The following is a 26929-nucleotide window of genomic DNA, read 5'->3' on the forward strand; positions in this document are numbered from 1 at the left end:
AGTTCATATGTAGACATAGTAGTATCTCTATAAATGATCTATATAGGAAGTTCTTGCCTTAAGACCACAATTAGGACCAGAATTTCTGTTGCTAAGCAAGGCGATTGTTAAATGAGCCATGTCAGATTTTACAACCTAAAAAAGCCATGGTTGTTAACCAAAATTGCAGTTGTTAAATAAATCACATGGTTCTTAAGCAAATCATGTAGTTGTTATATTAATCTGGTTTCTGCTATTGATTTTGCTTGTTAGAAGCTATCTGGGAAGGTCGCAAATGGTGATTATGTGACCTTATGACACAACAATCATTGCCAAGTGCCTAAATTTTGGTCAAGTGATTGGGGGATGCTGCAACAGTCATAAGTGTGAGGATCAGCCATAAGTCTCTTTTTTCAGTGCCATTGTAACTTCAAACAGTCATTTGGTTGTAAGTTGAGGACTACTTGTATTTAGGAATGCTGTAACTGCAATAATATAAACTTTATGAAGTTGCTATGATAATATAAATGTACATAGGTTTTAAATGGAACCTAAGTAATTTGTATAGCTTCAAGTCAAAGTGCAGGTTCACACAAGTAGTGCCTCACACAATTCTTGGTAGGTTTTTAAGCATAATAATGGCCTAAGTGCTTTAGCATCAAGTCTGTGGGTGTTAATCATTGGATATAAATTTAGACTTTAAAAGCTGAAAAACCCTATGTCTATATTCAACAGAAAGACTGATTATTTCTCTTGATTTTATAGTTAAACATTGGAAATAAGAAACTTTCTAAATTAATTAATAATCCAAAAAGTTAAAAACTCAGCCTATCAAAAGCAGTTGACTTCAATTATACCCCCAAACATTAGGTGTGAGCAAAAATATTAAGAATTTCTCTTACCCATTCCCAGGAGTAGCAGAGCAGCCAGGTGAATGGCTCAAAGAGGTGTTGCCTGCACAAGGACTTTTCTTAGTGGACAGATCAAGCACTCCGTCTGCAACAACATGAGTGTAATTTAAGAATGGGAAAGAATGGGAAAACCAAACACATATTTGAAAACTTATTAAGGTCTTAACTTGTTAATCTAGGTTCAATTCAATGACTCTTCCTGAACTTCGCATTACAGTATCTTAGCACATCAATAAGTATTTTTATTTATATTGTTTATAACATATTCTTAAGTTTAGCCAAAAAAAATCTCAAAGCAAAATCTTCCAATATTTTTGCTAGCAAAGATGAAAAGCTTTTCAATTAGTATAAATATTTCTAGCCAAAAATGTTAATTGTGCAAGGTCTACATCAGTAGACTATATCCTAGAAAGATGTGGAAAATATTTTGAGAGTTTCTTCCCCATATGATTTTCAATTAAAATTACATAGAAGCATAGGTTTAAAAAGAATCATGGAGAAGTTCTAGTCTGACTTGCCAAGGGCAGGAATCCTCGGACATCTTAGACAAATGGCTGTTAAATCAGTGATGGAGCACCCATGCTGTTATTCCATTACTTAATAGCTCTCATAGTCAGGAAATTCCTCCTTATCTCTGTAAAGTTTCACTTATTGGTTTCTGTCCTCCCCTTGGGCAGTATGGAGAATAAATCCATATTTTTCCCCCCGTGACAGCCCTACAAATATAGAAATACTGTTGTTATGTCTATTCTTCATCTTTTCTTATTCAAGCTAAATATAGTCAATTATTTTAACCATTCTTATGAGTTAGCCTCCAAGCTGTTCATCAGCATGTTGTTCTTTTCTGCACTCTTTCCAGTTTCTCAGCATCCTTTTTTTTAATTGTGGCAACCAAAACTGGATACAATATTCCAAAGTGGTCTGATGCAGGATAGAGCAGACTATTACTTTCTGAAATTTTGGCATTGAATTTATGTTGATACAGCCCAAGACTGAATTCACTCTTGGTAGCTGCAGCAGTTCATATGTGGTCTTTCTCACAGGTACAACTGCTGAGCCAGGTACCATTTATCTTGTAAATTTTCTATCTAAATTTAGAACCCTACATTTCTTACTACTGAACTGCATTTTGTTGGTTCAATGTTCAAGTCTATCAAGATCCTTTTGAATCCTGAGTTTGTCTTTTGAGGCATTGGCAATCCTTTGCTGACCCCAAATTTGTGATATCTGTAAATTTACTGGCCATCACTACTAAATCCTCTTCTAAGTAATTTATAAATATTTTGAAGAGCACTTGATCCATGATAGAACCCTGAAGTACCTTATTGCATTCCTTACTCCACCTAGATGTATATCAATTAACGGCCACACATCAGGTACAGTTGTTCAATCAATTGCAAATTCATTTAGTAGTGGGACCACCCATCTCACGTTGTTCTATTTTATTAAGAAGGTGACTCTGATCAATTTCACTGAATGTCCTACTGAAGTCTAGATACATTATATCCATAGCATTCTCTTGATCTATGGATTTAGTCACTTTGTCAAAAGAAAAAAAAAACCCCTCTATGATTTGTTTAACATAGTCTTTGAAATTATGGTTATAGAAATCACATTGCTCCTTTCTAAGTGCCTGCAAATCCACTGCTTGATTCTTTTTTCTAGGATTTTCCCAAGTAGTTAAACACACTTCTCTAAACTAACTCCATGGAAAATCTCCTGGGAACGCTAAATTAAGAATAATAACTTTTAGGAAATGCATAACTTTGTTAAAAAATACCCTATTACAAACAACTCTAAAGAAGCAATAAGAGGGAAATAATAATTGTCTAAGTAATGAATCTCTACATCCACTCAAAATGCACACTTCTATTACCATAGTTATAAATGTCCACATCTAAGATTATGTTTGCAAGTTTTGCTTTGTGAAATAGAGTAAAAATTCAAGCTTTTCATTTTCTAACCAATTCAGATCAAAATTGTTGCTATGCTAAGTGACATCCACACTATCTTTAGCACACTAATGAAGAAGCTTATTGCAGATCTTTTCTTACATAGCTAAGTAACACTCACAAACTTTTATACTGTCAATGTGTTCTGATTTAATAATTATTCAAACAATTGGTAGTTAAAAGAAACTCACATCATCTTAGCAATACATACTTTGCCTCTGACATCTGCAAATGGGGTGGGTGATTACTAAGTAGGCAATGACTTTTCAAGACCTCATTACTTGTAGGGGTTTCATTCCAGCCTATCCATAGATAGCAAAACAATGGATAACAAAACCTTGAAAAACAATCTCTGTGCATGCACAAAAGGCCATCTTCAATTTTGTACATGTGAAAAACATACAAAAATACTTGAAAACAGAACCACATGTCAAAGTTAAAGGTACATGAAATATTTTTTAGTGAATAATGAAGGTTTTTTTTTAAACCGTTCATGTAACTGCAGGAACTGAAACAATGGATAATGAGGCCCATTTATATAAATATATAATTTGTTAATATCACCAGATGGTCAATTGAAATCTTGAGTTTCTCTACCAAGGAAAAGCAACAGTACATTGCTCTTAACATTCTTTCTTATCACTTTTCCTGGATCAGGTGGCCCTACTTACAGTCACTCATATCCTTCTCGCCACACAGTTGTAGTCTTCTAATGTGCTCTACAAGTTTACCTGGAAGATTCAGCTATTACAATACACAGCAGTCTAGGCAATTAAGGGAGTACTAAACTTTGCCTGTAGAACCAGTAAAACAGGAGCCAAGAAGGCTGCCAGTTGCTTGCCTTCTTAGTTTCTATTTTAATGGTGTTCTACAGGCAAAGTTTACTGCTCCCTTAATTGCCTGGACATATTGCAATAACTGAATCTTTCAGGTAAGGGCAGCCTAGTGCAATTCAAAGTCCTGTCTATCACTTTTAAAGCCCTCTGTGCTCAGGACTTCGATATCTTTGTGACCAGTTTCTTCAGGTAGAATAGGCCTGAACACTAAGCACTTATAGGAAAAGTATTTGAGGAGGGTCCCATCATTGCAGGAGGGCCAACTTCAGGGACTGGAGGTTCATCTCTTCTCAGTAATGGCTTTGGAGTACTGTATCACCAGATATGCAACCATTACCTTGCAACATTTTCAGAGAGCTATAAAAATGCAGTTCTTCAGGAAAGCATTTGGGAATGTGTATAGCCAAGTTATTTCCAAACTGTGTCACATCAGATTAATTAAAAAAGTAAATTCATACAATTATAAGTTTACTATATTTCTACTGTAAGCTACTCAGAGTTTCTAAGAATTTGGTGGATATACTGTAAATTGTAACACAAACACAAAGTCCGCTTCTCTGTCACTCACCTTCAGCCTAAACTCAGCCTAAAAACTGAAGCTTTTCATTATATCCTTTCTCAAGTTCAATGCACGTTCACTTGCATCTTGCCCTCAATCTAACCCAATACTCAGGAAATAAAACTTGTCTTTATCTTTATCAGTCTTCACAGTATGGGATTATAACGCTTGTTCTTCACATGTCTCCACCCTTGCTATTTCTGCTTGTTCCTGGTGTTTTATTCAACCATTTCTGGAATTTTAAAAATAGTATTCCTTAACTAGACTAGGAGTAGGAAACCATACAGTAAGTAGGAAACCTCTTATTTATGAAATTTCAAGCAAGGGTTTTCTCAATCTAGATATTCTGAAAGAACAACATTGCTTCAACTACCTTGCACATTTTGCCCAAAGTAAAAATAGAGGACAAGGTGATTGTCTGCTTTCTTGTTTTCATTAGCATTCTTATCAGTGTGAGACCAGTGGAAGAGATCAAGGTTCCTAGGGGCTTGGAGGTATGGATGGCGAGAAACAGATTCAGGCTGAGTCCTAGCAAGACCAAGCAACTGTGGGTATTTGAATCAGTGGAACAGGAGACTTTCCATCTTTAGTTCTGAATGGCATTGCACTTTGCTAATCAAGCAATTCAAAAGTCTTTTAAGACTCAGAGCTCCTACTTGGAAAAGCAGTTGATAACTGATCAGGAAAGTGTTTACACAGATTCATCTTGTACATCACTTGCACCAGTTTCTGGATCAAGAAACTGGTGCAATTGAACAGTCATTCAAACTCTGATCACCTGACATGTGGACTACCTCAATGCACTCTATGGGGAGATGCCACTGAAAACCGAATTGGAAGCTGCAGATGGTTCAGAATGTGATAGAATGGGGAACTATGGGCATGCCACAGTAAATCCATATAATCCATTTGCTTTCTCAGCTATCCTAGTTACAAGTAGGCCTCAGAATACAATTCAAGGTGCTGGTTATTATCTATAAAGCTATTCAGTAGCATAGTGTCTATCATCTGTCTCCTGTTGGGTGTCTGCCAATTGTATTCAATTTGATAATGCTGCATGCATTGGATTCCATTGATTAAACAATGTCATCATAGGATCCAGGAAGTGAGCTTTTTCTGTTGCAGTGCATACCATCTGGAATAGCATCTCCCCAGGGATCTATGGTCCCTAGGATATGTACTCTTCCAAACTGTTTCACAGCAAAGAGGTGTTATGAATTTGGGCACCATACAAATTTCATAAATAAAAAAATAAATAAAAATTGTTTACATGCCCAATTTGTCATAAAACTGAAGCTTTACTTTTAAAAGGATTACAGGCAAAGCTACAGACAAATATTGATTGGGGCCAGCTACTGCATAAATACAACTAGCTAGCATCAACATGAAAAGAAAAATATTGGATTACAGAACCATAAGGAATGAAAAAATTCATTATTTCTAAAGTTCAGCAGAGGTTCTGGTATTTTGAAATGTGGTTTCATCTCTGACATTACATAGATCTTCAATGCTTTCAACATTCAATATGACAAGGCAGAAATAGCTTTCCCAATATAGCCATCTCACTCATAGATTTGGGGGAAGAGAGCAGAATTTGAGATGTCATGTACAATGGGCCAATCTGCTGGGACAGACGTTTCCTAAATCTCACAATCATAATTTATTCTTCTATTCATTTAACAATTCATACTAACAAATTTTAACTATCTGCAAAAAACAAGGCAGAAATGTATGCATACCTTGTTCACTAGGGTCCAACTGTGACTTTCTGACAGTGAGGTCCAAGGGTGAGTCCTGGTCAGCCATGAGAAGTTTGCTGAGCACGGGATTTTGAGCTCTTGCACCTGCAGTGGATGAGGCAACCGGAGATGCTTTCAGCAGGCTTTGGTTCTTTGTGCTATTGGGCGAACTGGAGTCCTGAGTAGAGCTAGTTTTTGAGGTATATTCAGCAGCAAATTGTCGGATCATCCGCTGCATGATCTCGCGGGCCACTAAGGGAATGTTGGGGTCTGAGACCCTGGGACTATCTAAAAGACATAAAATTTGAAATAGTAATACTCAGAAAAAATGTAAACTTGAATTATACATTCATAATCTACATCCAAATATTTTTAGATTCATGTTCAATGATTTTAAAATGCCAGCTCAAGACTGACATATTTTTATTGTTTATTTGATGTGGACACTGCCTGATATCCATTGATTGTAGATGGCTCACTGAGTAAAAACAAACAATAATATGCAATCCAGATAAAAACAATGAACGACATGGCAAATCTGGCCAACTCTGCAAAGGGTTCCAATTACCCTAGCTTAAAGTCTGAATGAAGAGCCAGGTCTTCAAAACCCCTTGAAATGACAACAGAGTGGGGGGCACCTGGATCTGAGGAGGAATCTCATTCCACAAGGTCAGAACTGAAACAAAGGCACATTTCTGGGGTCCCAATAGATACTGTTTAATCAAAAGGACCTGGAAACTTCTACACATCATGAGGCAATTTCACAAATATCTAACAATGTAAAGGATTTAACTGCAAATTGGAATACAAATCTAATACCAATCTTTGTTATGATGATACTACCCTCTCAGCACAACTGAAACAAGGTAAAGATTTCCCTGTCCAGTCATGTCCAACTCTAGGGCACAGTGCTCATCTTTTGTTTCTTGGGCAAGGGAATCAGCATTGTCTGAAGACATCGCTATATGCCAAAGGCACACGGAATACTGTCCATGCAAATCTATAACTCTCAAAACGGAGAGGGCTCGTAACTTGGGCGTCCTCCTGGATGCACAGCTGTCTTTAGAAGAGCATATGACGGCCATGGCCAGGGTGGCTTTTTATCAGGTTCGCCTGATATGTCAGTTGCGCCCCTTTCTGGATCGGGACTCCTTATGCACTGTCACTCATGCCCTCGTTACTTCCCGCCTGGACTACTGTAATGCTCTCTACATGGGGCTCCCCTTGAGGAGCACCCGGAGGCTCCAACTGGTCCAGAATGCAGCTTAGGGCGTGGGTACCTACGAGACCACCTTCTGCCACCGACAACCTCCCACCGACCAATACGCTCCCACAGAGAGGGTCTCCTCAGGGTGCCGTCGGTCAAACAATGTCGACTGGTGACCCCCAGGGGGAGAGCCTTCTCTGTGGGGGCACCTGCCCTCTGGAACGAGCTACCTCCAGGGATATAATTGATCCCGGACCTCTGTACTTTCCTCCAGGCTCTGAAGACCTTCTTTCAGCAAGCCGGGCTGGCTTAAAATTTTTAATTGTTTTATGGGTAAGGGGTTTTAAATTGGGGAAGCCAAATGGATTTAATTATGTTTTAAATTATTTTAATTTTCATATTGTATGTATTTTAATCCTGGCTGTTCACCGCCCTGAGTCCCTCTGGGAGAAGGGCGGTATAAAAATTTAATAAATTCAATTCAATTCAAAAGGGCAAAGTTGGGACATTTTTTTCATGGATATTAACAAGGTTGAGAACTCCTTGAGAAAAAAGAGATTTGATGGAAATTCCAGAGAAGAAAGATTTTATTATATGAAGATAAGCTGGAGGGAGTGACTTAAATTTAATGAGTTAATTGGACTTAAGATGAATTTTTACAAGTCTGATATATGTAATTGAAAGAAAATTTTGATGCAGTTTTGTGCTCATAAAGTGGGTCTGAAAATGTTTTTTTATATATATAAAATGCTTCAGTAATTCCTAAAGTTTGTAAAATATAATTGAATTTGAAAATATGAATGTTAGGAAGAAATAAAAAAATATGTATTAGAATTTATTAATTTTAGAAATATGTTTAAAGAAGTTTAAAGCTTTACAATTGATGTTAAAAAAGGTCTTTCTCCTTTAAGGTTAAACAACCTGAGACAGTGTAGAAAATTTTAATCTAATTGATGATTGTTTATAAAGACTAATAAGTATAAACATAAATATATATCATCTCCCATAGCCAAAAAAAAAAAAAAAGAAAGAAAGAAAAAAAAAGATGGTTAAATTAATGGCTTTATTCAAAGAAAAGAACATATCTAATTTTGTTTCCATTTGGAAATTGCTTCTGGATTTTGTGCTTGTGATGAAAAAAAAAATGAAACTTTGATTTTCGTTTTGTTGATAATTGTCAGACCTGGAAGCCATCTTTGCATTGGATCTTCAGGCCTGCCACATTTAGTGCTGTGGGAAACTAGGAGGGGGGATTGTATGGAGCAGGGAAGAGATATAGTCATAGTAAGATTCCTTTGTCTGAGAATCAAGGACATCTTGCCCTGCACCTGGAGTGGTGTGACTAAGAGGCATCTCCAGTTGGGAAGGTGCATTGATTCGACCATATGATGGACATGTGGATGCTGGGCAGGGACTTGGACTTTTCTATGAGTGGGGAAAACCTGGAAGCTTTCAGATTTGGGTTTTCCCAGGTGTGTCAATATGATATCTCTAATAAAATGGAACTTTGAGCCTTGGAGTTTTTTTTCGTTGGGGGTGTTGTTACTTGGAACCCTGACAATAGGTTTGTTGTTATAGAAATGGCTAATATATATTATTGTGTAAAGATAAATAAGTTGAAGCTGGAATGTTTTTTTCTTCTGCTGTGCTAAAAAGAGTCGGAAGTCAACACCTTTTTTCTTCTTCTTCCTCTTCTTCCTTTTTCCTCCCTTAGTCTCTCAATATTTTCACTTTCTTTATATTTTATATTCTGATAAATTAATAAAATTTTAATTGAAAAAAAAAGAATCTGGAAATGCTTGATGGATTGAACCCTGTTGGATTGAATTAGCCAGACTTGCCCACTTAATGAGCTATCATAAAGATAACCGACATAATATATACACTGTGAATACTTGAAATGTGCTAAGTAAAAGCTATTGTTATTAGTACAGGTAGTCCTTGGCTTACAACCAGTCGCTTAGCAGCCATTCAAACTTATGATGCCGCCCTCCAAAAGGTACTTATGATCTGCATTCAAAGTTCCAACAGGCACATGACTGCATTTTGGGTGCTTGGCAAATTGGCTACCTTTATAGCCATTTGCAACTCCCATGGTCAAGTGACCACAATTTACAATGCTTTTTGACAGAAATGGGCGTTTACTTGAAGTTTTCAGCATAAAATACCCATTGCAAACAATGGGTTTTCTTTACAAATTTCACATTCACTTAATGACTGCTGTAAAAAATGTCATAAAATTGGGTGATTTACGAAGTGCCTCGACTTATGACCATCATGATATACAACAGAAATTTTGGGCTCCATTATACTCATTAGTCAAGGACTACCGGTACTTGCAATCCTACAAATTATTTTTCTTTCTTATTAACATTTGAGAGCATCGTTCATTAATACTGCTACCTGATATACAAGTTTACGTCACAACTTTGCCAAATCGATTATTTAACAATCCCATTATTTTCAGTATTTCATTATTTACTGTTTTTTATATACATTTATGAATTTCAACTCTGTACAGCAAAATTACAGTTAAATAAACAAACACGAAAATATATACATGATAAAAACACAGCAACAATACCTGCAACAAAAATAGGTTTCACTGTATCCTGCTAAAGGCTTGAAAATACTTCTAGGAGTCTATCAGAAAACAAGTAAGGTGGGTCTTAAATACAGTATATATTTCAACCTCTCACATTATAATAAGTAGAACTTGGAAATACAAGTAATCCTTGCTTGGCAATTGTGAACGGAAACTGTCTCACTAAGCAACACAGTCATAAGGTGCAATGTCATGTGACTGTGCCAATTTATGATGGTAGCTGCAGCAGTTCCAGTTGCTGTCATTAGGCAATTCTAATGAGGCAGTCACAGCATCCCGCAGTCACAACATTGCCATTTGGAACCTCCTGACAGTTTCCCCATTGACTATGCTTGTTGAAAACAGAGGTAAAGGTTGCAAATGGCAATCACGTGAAAGTGGGATGCTGTAATGTTGTACTTACAAACCGTTTACTGAACACCTGAATCGCAATCATGTGACCATGGGAATGCTGCAACAGCTGTAACTATGAGGACCCATAACTCCTCTTCGTTCAGTGCTGTTGTAACACTGATTGGTCACTGCATGAGTGGATATTAACCAAGAATTACTTTACTTCTTTTTCAGAAAACAAAGCAGGTTAAGCATTTCGGTATGCAAAATAGGAAATATCACTTTTTTCCCCTAGTATTTTTTCCTGAAGTGTAGGAAAAATGCATACATTTTTTCAGAACTGAATCTTGATCCATTGGTTGAGATGGAATTGTCTAAGCCTGGTGCCATGGATCGAGAAAGAGAGACTGACCCAAAGTTACCCAGCTGGCTTTCATGAATAAGAAGTTGCACTCTGCTGCATTCTAGTCTGGTGCCTTAACTACTAAACTAAACTCGCTCTATGTAACACCACAAATAGACCTAAACAAATATTCTGTTTATAGTGTATTTCTATTTTGTTAAAAAAATTGCACCAGGAATTCTATGGAGTGTTTGGATGAGTGAAGCAAAATAAGTTTGTGCAATATTTACCGTGTTTCGCCAAAAATAACACAGGGTCTTATTTTCTTTTGAACCCTGAAATAAGGGCTTGGCCTTATTATCGGGGGATGGGGGTGTTCTTATTATTTTGGGAGTGCAGGCAGCACCGCCGCAAGCTTCATAACGGCATAGCTGGCGTTCTGCCGCTTGCGGCTGCGCTGGTATGTCGAACCTCGCAGCAATGCTGCCATTCATGCGTGCAACAGAAGCCTTAGAGTCCTGCTCCATGAGGCAGCGGCGGCGGCGGCGCAATGAGTCTTACAAAGACTCATTTCTGACAGGTGGGGCAGGGGAGAAGCGAGATGCATGGAGCAAGACATGGCTCCCCTTGCCATCTCTTCTTTCCCCCCCCTCGTCGGGCATGGCAGGGCTCCATCCCCTTGCTTAGCCATCCGCCCCCTTTAGGAATGCAATTTGGGGGTAGCAAGTGGGGCAGGCAAGAAGCGGGATGCGCATCTTACCTTTCAAGCTCCGTTGTGTTCCTTGCCATTGTGTCCAGTGAAACACGTAAAAAAAACCCTCGCAATTTAAATCAAACTTCTTGAACTCCTGAGTATAATTTTATAATGTGTTTTCCTGGACACAATGGCGAGGAATGCCACGGAGCTAGAAAGATTGTAAAAAAAAGCTTTATTGAACTTGCGAGAAGTTTTTTTTTTTACGTTTCCCTGGACACAACGGCGAGGAACGCGACTGAGCTTGAAAGGTAAGACGTGCATCCCACTTCTCGCCCGCCCCACTTGCCACCCCGAAATTGCATCCCTAAAGGGGCGGGTGGCTAAGCAAGGGGCAGGAGCCCTGCCATGCCTGGCAAGGGGGGGGGAGAGAGATACGGTAAGGGGAACCACGTCTCACTCCATGGGTCTCGCTTCTCCCCCACCCCACCTGTCAGAATTGAGTCTTTGTGAGACTTATTGCGCAGCCGGCACTGCCTCGTGGAACAGGATTCTGCAAGGCTTGTGCCACTGCACGCACGAACGTCATCACTGCCGCAAGGTTTGACATACTGGCGTAGTTGCGAGCAGCAGGACGCCAGCTGTGCCGTTATGAAACTTGCGGCGGTGCTGCCTGCACTCCCAATGTATGATGAAGCTCACGGCGGTGCTGCTGTTCGTGCATGCAATGGCACAAGCCTTGCAGAGTCCTGCTCCACAAGGCAGCGGCAGGACTGCTGCAAGGTCTGACATACTGGCGTAGTTGCGAGCGGCAGGACGCCAGCTGTGCCGTTATGAAGCTTGCGGCGGTCCTGCCTGCACTCCCAAGGTATGATGAAGCTTACGGAGGTGCTGCTGTTCATGCATGCAATGGCACAAGCCTTGCAGTGTCCTGCTCCACAAGGCAGCGGCAGGACACGTCAGGGCAGCGGTGGGACCAGCTGCGCATGTGTATAAGTAGTTGGTGGGGGGCTTATTTGGGGGTTTATTTTAACTCATGTGCTGAAAAGCCCGATCGGGCTTATTATCTGGAGAGGTCTTAGTTTCAGGGAAACATGGTATTAATTTGTGAATCTGAATGCTAAAACCTCACATAACACTATCAATAAAAACAATACAAGGCATTTTGGATGGATGAGGGAGGAAAGCATGCCATAATAAATAAGGGTCATAAATAAGAAAAGAATGTCAGTGATGGAAATAACTTAGGTCAGTGATAGTGGAAGATAGACATAAACAATACTCAACTTTCTCTTCATTCTAGATAGGGTAGATTGGGAAATTTCGGCAACTCACACATATTCAAGAGACCATAAAAATATATGCACATTTTCATATCTCCTCCACACACTAATTCGACATTCAAACAGAAAACAGAAACTTTATCCATTTCTTTCTTCCTGCTCCCAAATGGCTGCTTATCCCTTGCTTTTAATTAACGAACTGGGCAATGTGGAAAAATGAACAGAAGTTCAATAAATATATTCAAGTGTTGCCAATATTCTGTGGGTTATCTATGTATGCTTTCTCATAAATAAAACAGAAAGGAAGTAATTTGAAGGACAAAAAAAAAAAAGCAAAACTACTGCAGTACTTTGGTTCAAAAAATTATGTGTTCCCCTAAGACATTGTGAAGGATAAGATGAAGGGCAGCATTGAAGATTGAGACAGACCGAAACATGATTGGGAACTACCAATGTATTCAGAGATTAAATCTCTGTGATCAAAATTTTATCCAAAAGAATTGATGGAATGCGCCATACTAGGACATCACAGAAGCTGAGAGGACAGATAAAAAGGAAGTCAATGGGAAGATGAGGGACAGGGATATGTCACCACACTAACATTAAGAGATAGATGAGAGAGCAGAGGAAAAGGAAGGCACTTGGAAGATCGGGGAATGTGCAGGCCAATGAAATATGCTACACTGGATCATTAGTGCAGGAAGGTGAGGAAAGAAAGATGCGGAAAGGAAAGAAAGAGAATGAAAAAATTGGGGACCAGGGAGACTATTGGGAAAGCATTGGCAATTGATAAGCAGAGGAGAGGAGGCAAATATTTTACTATTGCAAAATAAATATTAAAAATTAATATATTGAACCAATACATTAAATATTTTTTTTTATTAAGTCCAACCTTTTCGATAAAAGACTTCATGGAGGAATTCTTCCGCTTGCCTCTCAAACCAAGTGATCTTTGTTTGCTCTTGTTTAAGCAGAGCGTGATGCCCAACTTCCAATGCTGGATCATCCAGACTGACGAAATGTTCCTGTGAAAACATTTAACAAAAGAATAAAAACAAAATACTGCTTCTCATTGTTAAATTTAATAAAACAACTGCAATACTATTCACATAATCAAGTATTTATTATGCAAGTATACATACCAGTTTCACTGTGTGAGTTGCTGTGTTACTACACAACTTCTATCAACTTACTAAAATCATTTCTAGATGAAGGTGTTCTAAAACTATCTCTAAAATTTAGGATGGACAACCTGTGACACTAAGGCAGAATGCAGACCAGATCATAACATCATCTATGCTAAGCTAAGCTAAGCTAAGCTAAGCTATGCTATGCTATGCTATGCTATGCTATGCTATGCTATGCTATGCTATGCTATGCTATGCTATGCTATGCTATGCTATGCTATTCCCTATCCTATCCTATCCTATCCTATCCTATCCTATCCTATCCTATCCTATCCTATCCTATCCTATCCTATCCTACATAGTGTAGATGATGAAGTAATGAAGCAGTGAATAAGATTGATACCAAAATTTGGAAAACCTTTCAGTCCGTATTTTGCTTTGGCAGATCTTTACAAGGATTTCTGTAGCCAGCTAAGTCAATCTATTCTTCCTCTTATTTTTCTCCATATTTCCTTATAGAACTCATCTAGCTCAACAATAATTACATCTTCCTGAATATATTGCTCATCTCACATCTCTGCATACATTTTCAATAATATTCAAGTCTAGGGATCCTAACCCTAATCCACTTTTGCTATATTCTTATTCTGAATCTGTAAACAGATGGACATGAATAGCAAATGTGCATTCAGATTTACAAAAAGATGTAGTTTCAGTTTTTAGCCATATAAAGATTCTATCAGCTTCTTTTTACTCAGAATTCACTGAAACATTCATTTGATCTGGGATGGACAAAAATTTTGCATGTAACTATATTCCCTATTAGGGTTTTTTTTACTGTTTCACATAGATTCAAACAAAATTAGCTGCTTTTCTATTAATACAGCCCCTATTCCTCCTATATAGTGTATTTTTGAAAAATCTACTTATTAGCTCTTATCCCAGTGCAACATGTTATGGCTGCAAATATTTTTAACAAAGTTTAAAAAAATCACAAAAAAAGACTGTGGAATTATATATTGAAGTGGGTCATATACATTATGCTATTTAGCATAAATTAAAAAAATACAAAACATATCCTAATTTTGGAGCTAAGATAATATATATATCTAGTGATCAAATGAACAAATCTCAGTGATTTCAGTAAGATCAATACTAATAGTCCTTGACATATTATTGAAATATGTTCTAGCAATCTTATTCAATGGAAAGGGATACTAGATATTGTAGTGATGTAGCCACATCAAAAATAAGAAGACAATGCTGGTTCAAATCTGCAGATGTGCTAAGTATCTCCCATATTCAGTATCAATTACTCTGAAGCAACAAATTTAAAATACATAAAAAATACAAATAACAGAATAATAGTGTCAAAATCTAACCAATTCTTACACTTAAAATCAGTTTTACTGACATTTCTTGCATCATTTCCCATGAAATTCTTGTTGACCTTTATAGCTCTACTCCCTACTGTAATTATGATTTAAAAAAAACAATAAAGGCATTTACATTGTATGAATGAAATATACCAGAAATGCAACAATCACTCCAATAAATGTAGTATCTCATAGCTTACTTATAAGAGTATAATATATAAAGATAATGAGAATAAAATGAAAAGATAGTACACCGAACAATACATCAAGAAAACAAAGAGCAGAATTATAATTTTATATGTATTAGGCAGTCTGGCTTTAAGTAGCTACTAGTGGTTACTATTTTCTTATCTAAGGAAATACTAGAACAGAGAATTTTAATATTGTAGGACAGAAAACAAAAAGGGTGCATCTATTGGGGGAGACCAATAGATGCAGCCTTCTCTTTAAGCCATGAAATAACTGCATGGCATATACGGTTAAAAGGTACCACCATGGAAAAAGAATCTCCACAGAGTGCAAGCACAGGTAGAACTCTTTGTATAACAATTGCAGTGAGAGCTGCATGCTTCATCCGTACTTTACATATTGCACCTCACAGCTAGTAGCCACAAAACATTTAGTGTCATCTGCGTTCTCAGGCACAGTAAGAATACAGTTGTCTTGTATCACTACAGATAATTTTAAAAATGAAAGCAAATAGAAAAAAAAAACCACTTTGAGAAAACACTTCACCCAGTCAATATTGCTTACTTTGTTCAATATTCTCCTGCTTTGAAGAGGTGAATAAGGACCAGCAGAACCACCTTCTGATTATGTTTTGCCAAAAACAAAGCTAAATGAAATCCCTAGTCTTTGCCAAAGTTTATCTTTATTGCATTGTTACCTTCACTTTTTCTCTTCTCAAACAGCAGAAAAGACAATTTTCATCAAAAGACCAATCAGAGACACCTTCAGGTTCAAAGTCTGTGAATAAGAAGAAAAAGTTATTTCACATCTATAAAGATGCAACTTTTGAATGGTTAAAATTCATTCCTAATTCCCTACCCGTTTTATAAGACGCTTGATGCTATATGAGCAATGCTAGTTTGAATGCTAACATGCTTTTCATTTCCACAATGTTACAAAAGTATAATTTTCGCCTACACACAAAGCTAATTTTCCTAAGCAACACCAAAACCACTGCCAGTTATGCTCATTAGTAATTTTAGCCAATATGAAACTAACTGTGAGCACTGCCTGGGGGAGGGAAAAAAAGCACAAATCACCAAGGTAACATACATTTTCTAGAGACAGAGCAGAGGTTGAGTTTGTCATTAAAGATGCAGATCAAGGCAATATATATATATATAAATATACTCCATATATAATACCTTTAAACAAATTCAGATCTTTTAATAATTCAGCTCCAAACAGCCCTTCTAGAATACTTTCAAATCCTAAAATTAAAGAAAGAACGTTTAATTTCCTCAAATTATATATCTCAATGCCAGAATATTGACAATTCTACATTTATCTGTTATTAGAATAATCTGAATGTGCTTTTATTATGTAGTCTATATTTCTTGGTCAATCCTATCAAAATCAGTTAAAACATGCACGCAGATATAATTATATAAATGCCGCATAGTGAAAATGAACCAAAACAGTTTAAAAATTGAAAATGTTCTATTTAAATATAATTCAATTAAATGATTCCAACATTAAAAATAAGTACTCACTTCAGATTATGAATTCAAAAATGTATCTCCCATAGTCTACTTTTAAGATTTATAAATTATTTGAAAAGGAAAGCCACTGAGGTTAATATGAAGCCAAATATGGAATGTGTTTACTCTGTAGATGCTTAATTATTACTAAGGTATTTATGTTTTTTTTACAATGCCCAGAGTTCCTATTTCAAATATTACACCTCCCCCTCCCCCCAAATTAGTGCCATATTTGTGAATATAATTACAGTGTACTTTTGGCTTGCAGCTAAAGAAACAGCATACCTATTTATCAGCTTCTCAGAATATAAGGGCTTTAGAAAATATACTGCATTGTAACAAGCACAAATTCTACTGAGGTAATCTATTTACTATTTATATGCAAAGATATTGCACATAAAGACTTTTGCTGTACAATATCTGAACTGAACAGTAGAGATTTCACATTTTCAATATAAAATAATTCAAGGAATAAATTATTTCTTTATCCATATTACATAGTGAGTGATGGACTATTTCACTCTGGAAGAGAAAATTACTTCTGGTATGCAGAAGAAGTCCAATGCTCATTTAATAAATATTATCAAGAGTCATAGTGCAATTTTTGAGGCATAATAATTAAGTAGATCCCGAAAGTACAAGAGCACATAACTCCACGTGTATAGTTGGAAGGCAAAACCACAAAATTCCACCTTACTTATTTTAGCTATATCAAGCAATCAAACCCACTGGAAAAGGCAGTTATGCTTGGAATTGTCAGCAGTAAAAGGAGGCCACTCAGAAAACATGGTGCCTAGACACCATTAAAGCCAACACCAGCCAGCGCATAAAATATCAATTATAAAATAACTAAAATATTGGAGACAGCTAGTCCATAAAATCTTCAAGAATCAAGCATGATTGAATGGACAGCATCATAACATCTTAAAAGTATTTACTAAAATAGTCAAAGAACTGTGCTGGAATAAACTTGACAACATAATCACATTTTAATCTATAATGTAATGACAAAATTACAAAGAAATGGCAAAAGTATAGGGGAAATAAAGCACAAATTAAACAATAGAAAAATAAGGAATTGAAAAGAACACTTACACATACACAGATAATAAACCCAAATTTTTGGATGCAGATGGTGTCTTAGCCTTGCTTTAATTAATTTTAAAAGAGCTCTATCTTTTAAGTAAAATTGACACATTTCTAATTCACAATAGAAATAGTCCAGAAACATGGATGCTTTGTATATTACATATTAGTATAAATAAGTACATTTTAAAAAAATGTTTTTAGAAAGCTAAACGCTGACAAAATTTAGACTACTGAGAAAGAAATAAAATTTAAGAAATCTTACAACACTTTAAAGATTTCCTATTAAAATATGCAGGTAAATGCAACTAAAATGTGAAATGTTAAAAACTTGCACATTTTAACTTATACAGGATGGTCTCTAAAAAAGAAATCTTTTAAATAATGGTCATTAATTCCTATCAGACAGAATTTTTATGCAACTAAATAAGCATTCACAGTGTCTATGAAATGGATTATATAAAGTATACAATCTTGCTTGCTTTGTTCACTGTTCTACCAATGGTAATGACGCTTGGTGTATATTAATATTAAATATTAGATTTAACAGTTGCATAGCAACAGCAGAAAAGCTTATATGTAATACTTGTCACAGAAAATGCCAAACAAGCAAGGATTGAACATATTTTAAAAATATTTTAAACACCTAGCACTATTATAATTTATTAGATTTAATTATACAGCCCAATCCAATACATCAGAAATAGCAACAAATTTATCAAATAATATGTTTTGCTATGTTTAATATAGAAAGAGTCAAAGTAAACAAGGGTGCATGGAACAATTAAACTGGAAGGAGTTTAGATAATGAGAAATTGCTAATATTTACTAAGACTTCTCTATCACTGTTTTAGGAACTAAAGGAAATACGATTTTATCCACTGATAATAGTTTACTCATTTGCATTGAGATGTAATATATTCCTATTGATTTCAAGAGGAAACAATATGGCTGCCTTTGTTTGACTCTTTTATTCATTCCCATGAATGTTCGATCATTTCCACTTCTGAATAGAACAGTATTCAAAGTCTCCAGAAATTTTCATTTTATTATTTCCACTTCACAATGAATTTGGATTTTCTGTACTTGGTGGTGGTGGTGATTTCAAGGAAATACAGTTATGTAATCCTTCTATTAAAAAAAAAAACCTACCACAAATAACAATACTTGACCTTTTCAGTAAAAAAGTTCCACTGCAAGAGAAAGATAATTTACTGCAGAAGACTCACTGAGATATTTTTAAAAATTCAAGGATTAATGCCAATCAAATCAAATCAAGTATTTATTACAATCATAAACCAGTATAAGAGATCATTGCAAAACAAAACTGTATTCTTAAGACACTCATGTACTTAGATTCATACTTAAAAAGTTAGCATGTATTATTTTGGTTATTATTTCTGAGAGCACTTCCAACAAACCTTTTTTAAATTGGGTTATCTTAAATTAAATATGAAAATCTTATTGTAATATGTATATATTTACATGTTTTTACTTCTCTTAATGCTTTATTACCTTGAATTTATTCTCTTTGGAATTTCATATGGTGAAGCGCAAATGGCCCAGTTCAGGCAAAGCCAGTATGAAGACTCTTTCTATAGCTATACCATAATGGCTGGCTATTCCCTGAACTGAGAGAAAGTCAGTGAATGTAAGGTTAGAGTAGCTTTCTGAGATGAACCTATCCTATGCTTTCAGGAAGCCTTGGTAGCATCAGTTGCTGACTGGCCAAAATATCTTGCCACTATCATGTTAATTTAAATTACAGAGAAGATTCAGTTGTTCAGACCAACCAGGGATAAATATCACAGTCTTTGTATAACACATTCTCTAATTATTCTTTCTTCCTGTTTGCCTCAGTTTCCTTATCTTTTGTGTGGAAATTATTTTTTTGTTTGAAGATACAAACCACTGAAACTAGAAAAGCTTAGAACACATTCAAAACTGGATACCAACCAGGGAAAGAAATTTGGATTAATCTCATTATTTTCAGTGAATGTATCATCCATTGCCCTTCTCAATAACCTGATATACCTGATAAAAACAGGAAGATGAACAATTGGGGAGGAAGAAAAAAAAAACAATGCATTAAGAAAACTTAATTTCTGGGAGGACAGGCTTCAAATGATTTGCTCACTGATCTCTCAAGATAGGAAGCAGAAACAAAGCAAAGTAACTCCTCATCCATAGGATCTCTACAATTGTATAAAATTGCATAAAGGATAAGACTTTTTAAATTCTTCACTTATACTGCAGAACAATGAAGGAGAGAGCTCATTCAAACTGAATTAGGCAACAATAAAGAATTATTTTACAATACTTCCTAGAGCAGGGGTCCCCAACTGCTGGTCTGTGGACCTGCACTGTTCCGTGACATACCAGAAACTGGGCCATATAAACAAGTGAAGTCCCATCCGCAGGATGCAGGCAGCACATGAAACCACGCCCCCACCAGTCCACAGAAAAACTCTCTCCATGGAACCATTTCCTGGTGCCCAAAAGGTTGGAGGCAGATGTCCTAGAGAATTCTTATAATAATGTTTGTGGTCCTGAGCTCATTGAAACAAGGATATAATGACAATGGTGATTTCTCAGAATATTGGAAATCCCTATGTATCTCTAATGGATTTAATTTAAGATCAGATTAATTTTACAGTTGAAATCAGTGGTGGGATTCAGGTAATTTAATAACCGGTTCTCTGCCCTAATGATTTCTTCCAACAACCAGTGTGCCAAACTGCTCAGAAACAACCGGTTCTCCCAAATGGTGTGAACTGGCTGAATCCCACCACTGGTTGAAATATATCAGAAACTTTACAACAGATTATCTAGATATATTGCCACTTTTAGTTAAAACAATCTTTCAAATTCCAGTTACAGTCCACAAGAATATTATGGGTATTACGATTACCATACTTTTTGGAGTATAAGATACACTTCCCCCCCCCGCCTAAAAGAGGGTGGAAATGTTGGTGGGTCTTATACACCAAATACAGCCATTTTTGGCCTCCCGAAGCCCCGCCCCGCATGTCCCGTTTTTCGTAAAAACAGGGCATGCAGGGGCTTTGGGAGGCCTGCAGAGTGCTCCTGGGGGCCGGGGAGGGCAAAAACTTTTTTCTTGCTTATCTCTTCAAAATCTTGGTGCGTCTTATACACCGGTGCAATTTATAATCCGAAAAATATGGTAACTGCTGCTCTTTTCTTTAACTTGAAAATCTAAGGGATTTTTTTAACTCCATTTTTTACTTGCCGTGAGTAATCAAGAAAGGTTTGCATTCTTAGATTATCTCAGCATACAATACAAACAGAGTTGGAAGCATGATAGACAGAAACTGGAGATAATGGGCAACATCCTGCAAAGTACTTCTAGTTCAAAATTCAGCTACAAGTCATAGCCAGTTCAGCAGAATAACTCTTATTATCCAGAATTCAACTAGTTACCAATAGGCAAGATCCAAAATTATTACTATTAGCTCCAGTATATAAAGGCCTTTATGGTTCAGGTCTTTTCTCCAATCAGAGTTTCTGCATCTAATATGTCCTTTCTGGAGACACTGCTTGTAACTATGTCAATTCCCAAGGGAAATACTCTGAAATAGGTTTTCCTATAGGTACCACAATACTACAGAGTATGTTGTTGTTTTTAACCATTTAGTCATGTCCGACTCTTCGTAACTTATACAGAATATATAGGTGTATACAAAATATACACTTCCCTAAAATCAAAATAGTTCTCTCTCTGTCTCTTGTTTTTTGTTTTGGAAAGAGATAAAGACTATTCTTTTCATCAAATTCATGGAACTAAGTTGATTGGAGGAGATGCTGTTACAAATTATGCCCGATAGATCTATCTATACCTGTCCCCTTCATTCATTTTAAGAATGTTTAAATTGTTTCTGTTTAAATGGAGGAGGAGGAAAAGACAACGTTCCTTCGTTCAACCCATTTCCCTTAAAACACCTTTCAGATGTTGTTAGCATCTGCATTATACGCACACGTACATGCACACAAATAATAAGTTTAAAAACATTACATTGGACTATAATAATTTTGAATAATTATATGTTGATTTTCTGGTTGATTTTCTATCACCACAATCATTAAATCTGGACAGTTGTGTTGTTTTATATTGTAAACTATCTAAACTCTGTGATTTGGATGGCATAATTTTTTTTTTGAAGTTTTATAAAACCAGATGAATTACATTGATACAAAAAGCAGGATGGTAATAGATTGAAAGCACTATGGTCAGAATTAAATCTGAAACATCAGTTAATTGCTTAATGACGACTATTCACAAGTAGTACTGGCATAAGCATCACGATAAGGAAAACAAACAAATCTTAATTGATTAAAAAAAATCTCCCTCCTATGTTTCTTATTTGTCACAAGTGACTATTTTATTAATTTGCTTAAAATAACATTTTGTACTCTAGCAATACAATACAAAGGTAAGAAAAGAGGGTGAGTTGAGGAAAAAAATCTGTCTCAAGGCAAGGAAGCTTTGTACAAATAGAATCTTCAATCCTTATACTTTACCTGACATACTAATAATGCTTTGAAACACCGAAAATTAGTTACTTATTAGTAGACGAAGTATTATAATTAAAATGCAGGCTTTTGCAGGCTGATATAGGGTTGTGCTATAATGTACTTTTTTTTTTTTTTTTTTTGAAAAACAGTGCCTTGTCAGGACATTTACAAATAGTGTGAAAACAAAGAAAAATTAATAGTAAATCTTAACACACAAATTAATGATAAGATACCAGTAATGATAGTATAACCAAAAAAAACTTAAAACTAAATTTCTTCTTACATTAGCTTATTTACATTTTTATTCCTTACTATAGTTAGTTTTATACATCTTTATATTCCATACTAACAATTATTAACATTCATACTCTTACTTTCTCTCATTTCTACCTCGTCTCTATCCATTCATAAAATTTATTCCATGTCCGATAATATTGAGTCTTCTTTATCTTTAATTTTTAAAGTTAGTTTATCCATTTCAGCACAATCCCAAATTTTCCTAATTATATCCTCATCTGATGGGGTGTTCACGTTTTTCCAATATTTAGCATATATAATTCTTGCTGCCGTCAATATATGCAACACTAAATATATAGCTGCTTTATCATAACTTTCCGATAGTATACCTAAAAGACATGTTTCTGGTTTAAATTCAATATTTTGCTCAGTTACAATTTCCAACCAGTTATATATTTTCTCCCATTATTTTCTTGCTTTACCGCATGTCCACCACTTATGGTAGTAGGTGCCTGATTGCATTTCCAACTTTAGCATTTGTGCTATAATGTACTTAAGCATTATTTCTTGTCCAATTTTATTCTTTCATTCAATTGTGTCCCATTCCATTCTAAGAGATTGCCTGAGAGAGTCCCTGCAGTTTTCTAGGGAAGATTTTTCAAAGGTGGTTTGCCACTGCCTCCTTCCTAAGGCTGAGAAAAAGTGACTAGCCCAAGGTCACCTAGCTGGGTTCATGCCTAGGCGGAACTAGAACACACAGTCTCTCAGTTTCTGGTCTGATGTCTTAAGCACTACACCAAACTGGCTTTCACTTCTTGTACAGTATTTGTAAATGCAATTAAGCAGTGTAATATGACTGTAAAATGGTATAAAATCTCAAATCAAAGCTCCTGCAAAGAGTTACAATCAAAACCTCTAATATCTAAGTATCTGCAGTCAGCATCAGGACCATATATTATGAACGTGCATCGTTATGTATTTTATCTAGACAGGGAAGTTCATGCCCACATGTTCCAAGTGTACACAGTTCAATTACACATTTATTTTATATTGAACAAGTACAATTACAATTACAAATTGTACAAACAAAGTTACAAATAAAATTAAAAAATACTCCCAACATTTATTGTTGCTAAAATAGATTTGGAAATTTGAAGATTTCTAATAAATTAGAGAAGCCAGAAAACTTGAGTGGTAAATAGGACACACAACTTTAACTTTTTTTATTATTAAAAAATAAATAAAAAGAATGCAAAAAAACCCTTAAAGAATGGTGTTTGTAAAGAATAATAATGAAATGTTTGCTCAATTTTCTGTAGTTACAAAAATTTTTGTAACTAGTTTTTACTGTTGCCTCATTTTTTGTTTGAATATTATTTGGGAACATAGTACATATAGTTAAGTCTATTTATCCCTTCCACCATCTCCTTATGGTGGAAGAGAGAAAATTAAATGGGGAGGAAAGAGTATGCTTGATTTTACTTTTCTCTGGGGTATCTTCCAGGAGGATTTAAAAACATTAATCTCTGAAACTTCTAATATTCCATAGAGAAGTGCTCAAAAAGAGACCAAGCATATTTTTTGGTAAAACTTATGAAGGGACATGGTGGCTCAGTGGCTAAGATGTTGAGCTTGTCGATCGAAAGGTTGACAGTTCAGTGGTTCGAATCCCTAGTGCGGCGTAATGGGGTGAGATCCTGTTACTTGTCCCAGCTTCTGCTAACCTAGCAGTTCGAAAGCACGTAAAAAAATGCAAGTAAAAAAATAGGGACCACCTTTGGTGGGAAGGTAACAGCGTTCCGTGTGCCTTTGTGGTTTAGTCATGCCATCCACAGGACCATGGAGATGTCTTCGGACAGCGCTGGCTCTTCGGCTTTGAAACAAAGATGAGCACCTCCCCCTAGAGTCGGGAACAACTAGCACATATGTGCGAGGGGAACCTTTACCTTTACCTTTACGAACAGCACTGAGAATACAATTCTACAATTTTGGGATTAGGGTCCAAGGCTGAAAAAATGCAGCTTTCTAAAACCATTCTTCCTATTCACAGAATTTAATTGATATGGATGAAACAAATTTGCATCCCAGATAATCAGTGCCTTCACCTTCAAGTGAGGTGTTAATTGCCCTGACAGACTATGTCTTCATCTTCTAGATGATTTGGACAGGAAAAGCAACACACCTTTTCACTTTAACTGATTAGCCAACTAAGTGTAAATGCTTTTCCCTCACAGAACATGCTTTAAATAGCACATGCTTCTGGTCAGCAAATTGTTTTATTCAACATGCAAAAAAAGCCTCAGACCATGATCCCAGAAATAGATTTACCAATTTTCCACAGAAATATTACATACATAAAAAAAATTCTTTAACTTCTTGACAATACTACAGCAATTTTTTTCCTTTTTCCATACTTCCATAGTGTCTGCTCCCAATTTGTCATTTATAACTATTTTGCTGACATTCACATGGATAGAAAAGATATGTGCAAATTAAAAACCAAAAACATAGAATAACTTTAGCAGGTACAAAGAAATCATACAAACACAATATTGTTTGTGAAGCGGCTCATGAACTAAAACAGGGGTCCCCAACCTTTTTGGCACCAAGGACCAGTTTCAAGGAAGACAATTTTTCCACGGATTGTGGTGGGTGGGTTGGTTTTGGTTTCACTTACTCACCTGCCACTCACCTTTACCTGTGCGGTCCTTTTCCTAACAAGCCACAGACCAGTACCAATCCAGTACCAATCCGTGGCCTGAGGGTTGGGAACCCCTGGACTGAAAAAACTTGGGTTGCATTTCCTGAATAGGAAAACTTAACACACACACAAAAAAAAACCACTGACCTGAACAAGGTTCAAAAAAATCAAAACTATTGTGTGACCCATCCTGCAGGCAAAATAAGGACATCTGAGAAAAATGTCATGCATTATAACCCCCACTGTCTCCTTGGCCATTTATCCCATCATTCCCAAAGGTATGGAATAAACTCTTCTCTGTCTATTCAGCAAACAAAAAAATTGGAAAACTAGTGAAAATAAACACATTTAATACAACCTTTGCTCTAAAAGTTAGTAGTAAATGGAATCCATCACTCAAAATGATTTAAATTGAGGACCTCCTCTCACCTTGATTCCTGAAGGAAAGGTGTAAAGAAAGAAAGAGCTGAGAACTCTGCCCTCAATCACTCAAGCCCTAGTCATCTCATGCCTGGACTACTGCAATGTGCTCTACATGGGGCTACTCTTGAAGAGTATCTGAAGCTTCAGCTGGTGTAGAATACAGCTGTTCAGGCAGTCTTAGGGCCTCTAGGGCGGCCTATATTACACTACTGTACTGTGAGTTGCACTGGCTAGTACAGTAGTTTCCTTCCAAGTCCAATTCAAGGTGTTAGTTATTATCACATTTAAAGCCCTTCATGGCATGGGACCGAACCGGTTTACCTTAATGGGACTAGCCACCCCACTTGTGGCTGTGCCAACTAGTCTAGGCCCCAATGGGGATGTGACATTTTGGAGGGAGCCAATGGAGTAGATAACATCCCCTGTTCTCCCTGTGCACGTTTGGTTCCCTCCCTCTCCATTTTTATTTTAACCATATTTTAAATTTAAGAACTTCATTGTTTCAATATTTTACAGCGTTATTTTTAATTGTATATTTGTAAGCTGCCTACAGTCAACACTGGGGAGAAGGGTGGTATGCAAGTTTAATAAATAAATAAATCCAATGATCTCTAGCTGACAACTGGAAGAAAGGAAATTAGGAGTTTTGCATGGAAGGATGTGACAAAGTGAAGCTCAGAGTCTTTACTCAAATATATTTTCAGTAAAAGATGGTTAGCAATTTCAGCTAAAGAAAAAAAGCAGAGTAATCCAAAATGGTTAAAATACTGAGAGCCAAACAGCTAGTATAGCTAGAAGAAATAATTCTTAAGTAAATCTGATCTTAACAAATGTTCTTTTGAATAATTTTTGTTAAAGTACCTTTACAAGATAATTTGATACTTCTGAGAGTCAAAATCTATATCCAAGCCAAAATATTATTTTATTGATAATTTGTTACTTATTCCACATATAGAAATACTAATTTCAGTTGACCTTTTAAGTTTGAAGTCTGGTTTCTGTACTGTAAGCTACATCATTAACTGAACCTCTGATTTTCCTAATATTCCTCTAAGTCAGGGGTCGGCAACCCGTGGCTCTGGAGCTGCATGCGGCTCTTTGGACACTTTGTTGCGGCTCCCTGTCCCATCGCTGATTGGCCCCGTCCTTCGCCCCTCTTATTTCTTTTTTGGACTCCATCCCAAAGCAGCAGGAAGCGAAGGCTGCCTTATGTGCAAATGTGGCAGAAAGGCAGGTACAGGATAGCTTTGCTCCTACACTCTCCTCCCCCTGAGCCGGAGCGTGCACACGTGCAGG

The 26929-nt window shown here is 36.4% G+C and overlaps 1 protein-coding gene across 1 annotated transcript in view; it reads right to left on the reverse strand.

Moving 5' to 3' along the window:
• LCOR (ligand dependent nuclear receptor corepressor) overlaps nt 1-26929 on the reverse strand; it is a 72580-nt gene that overhangs the window by 31490 nt on the left and 14161 nt on the right. Inside the window, exons 2-6 of the mRNA XM_070946279.1 lie at nt 16318-16383; nt 15831-15910; nt 13334-13466; nt 5977-6264; nt 882-975 (exon numbers count right to left, since the gene is read on the reverse strand). Of these exons, the coding sequence (XP_070802380.1) occupies nt 882-975; nt 5977-6264; nt 13334-13466; nt 15831-15910; nt 16318-16383 (661 nt within the window). The remainder of the gene's footprint in view (nt 1-881; nt 976-5976; nt 6265-13333; nt 13467-15830; nt 15911-16317; nt 16384-26929) is intronic.

This window comes from Pituophis catenifer, unplaced genomic scaffold (genome assembly GCF_029215685.1).
Source record: "Pituophis catenifer annectens isolate HBS135680 unplaced genomic scaffold, rPitCat1.0.hap2 SCAF_6, whole genome shotgun sequence".
NCBI classification, from domain to species: Eukaryota; Metazoa; Chordata; class Lepidosauria; order Squamata; family Colubridae; genus Pituophis; species Pituophis catenifer.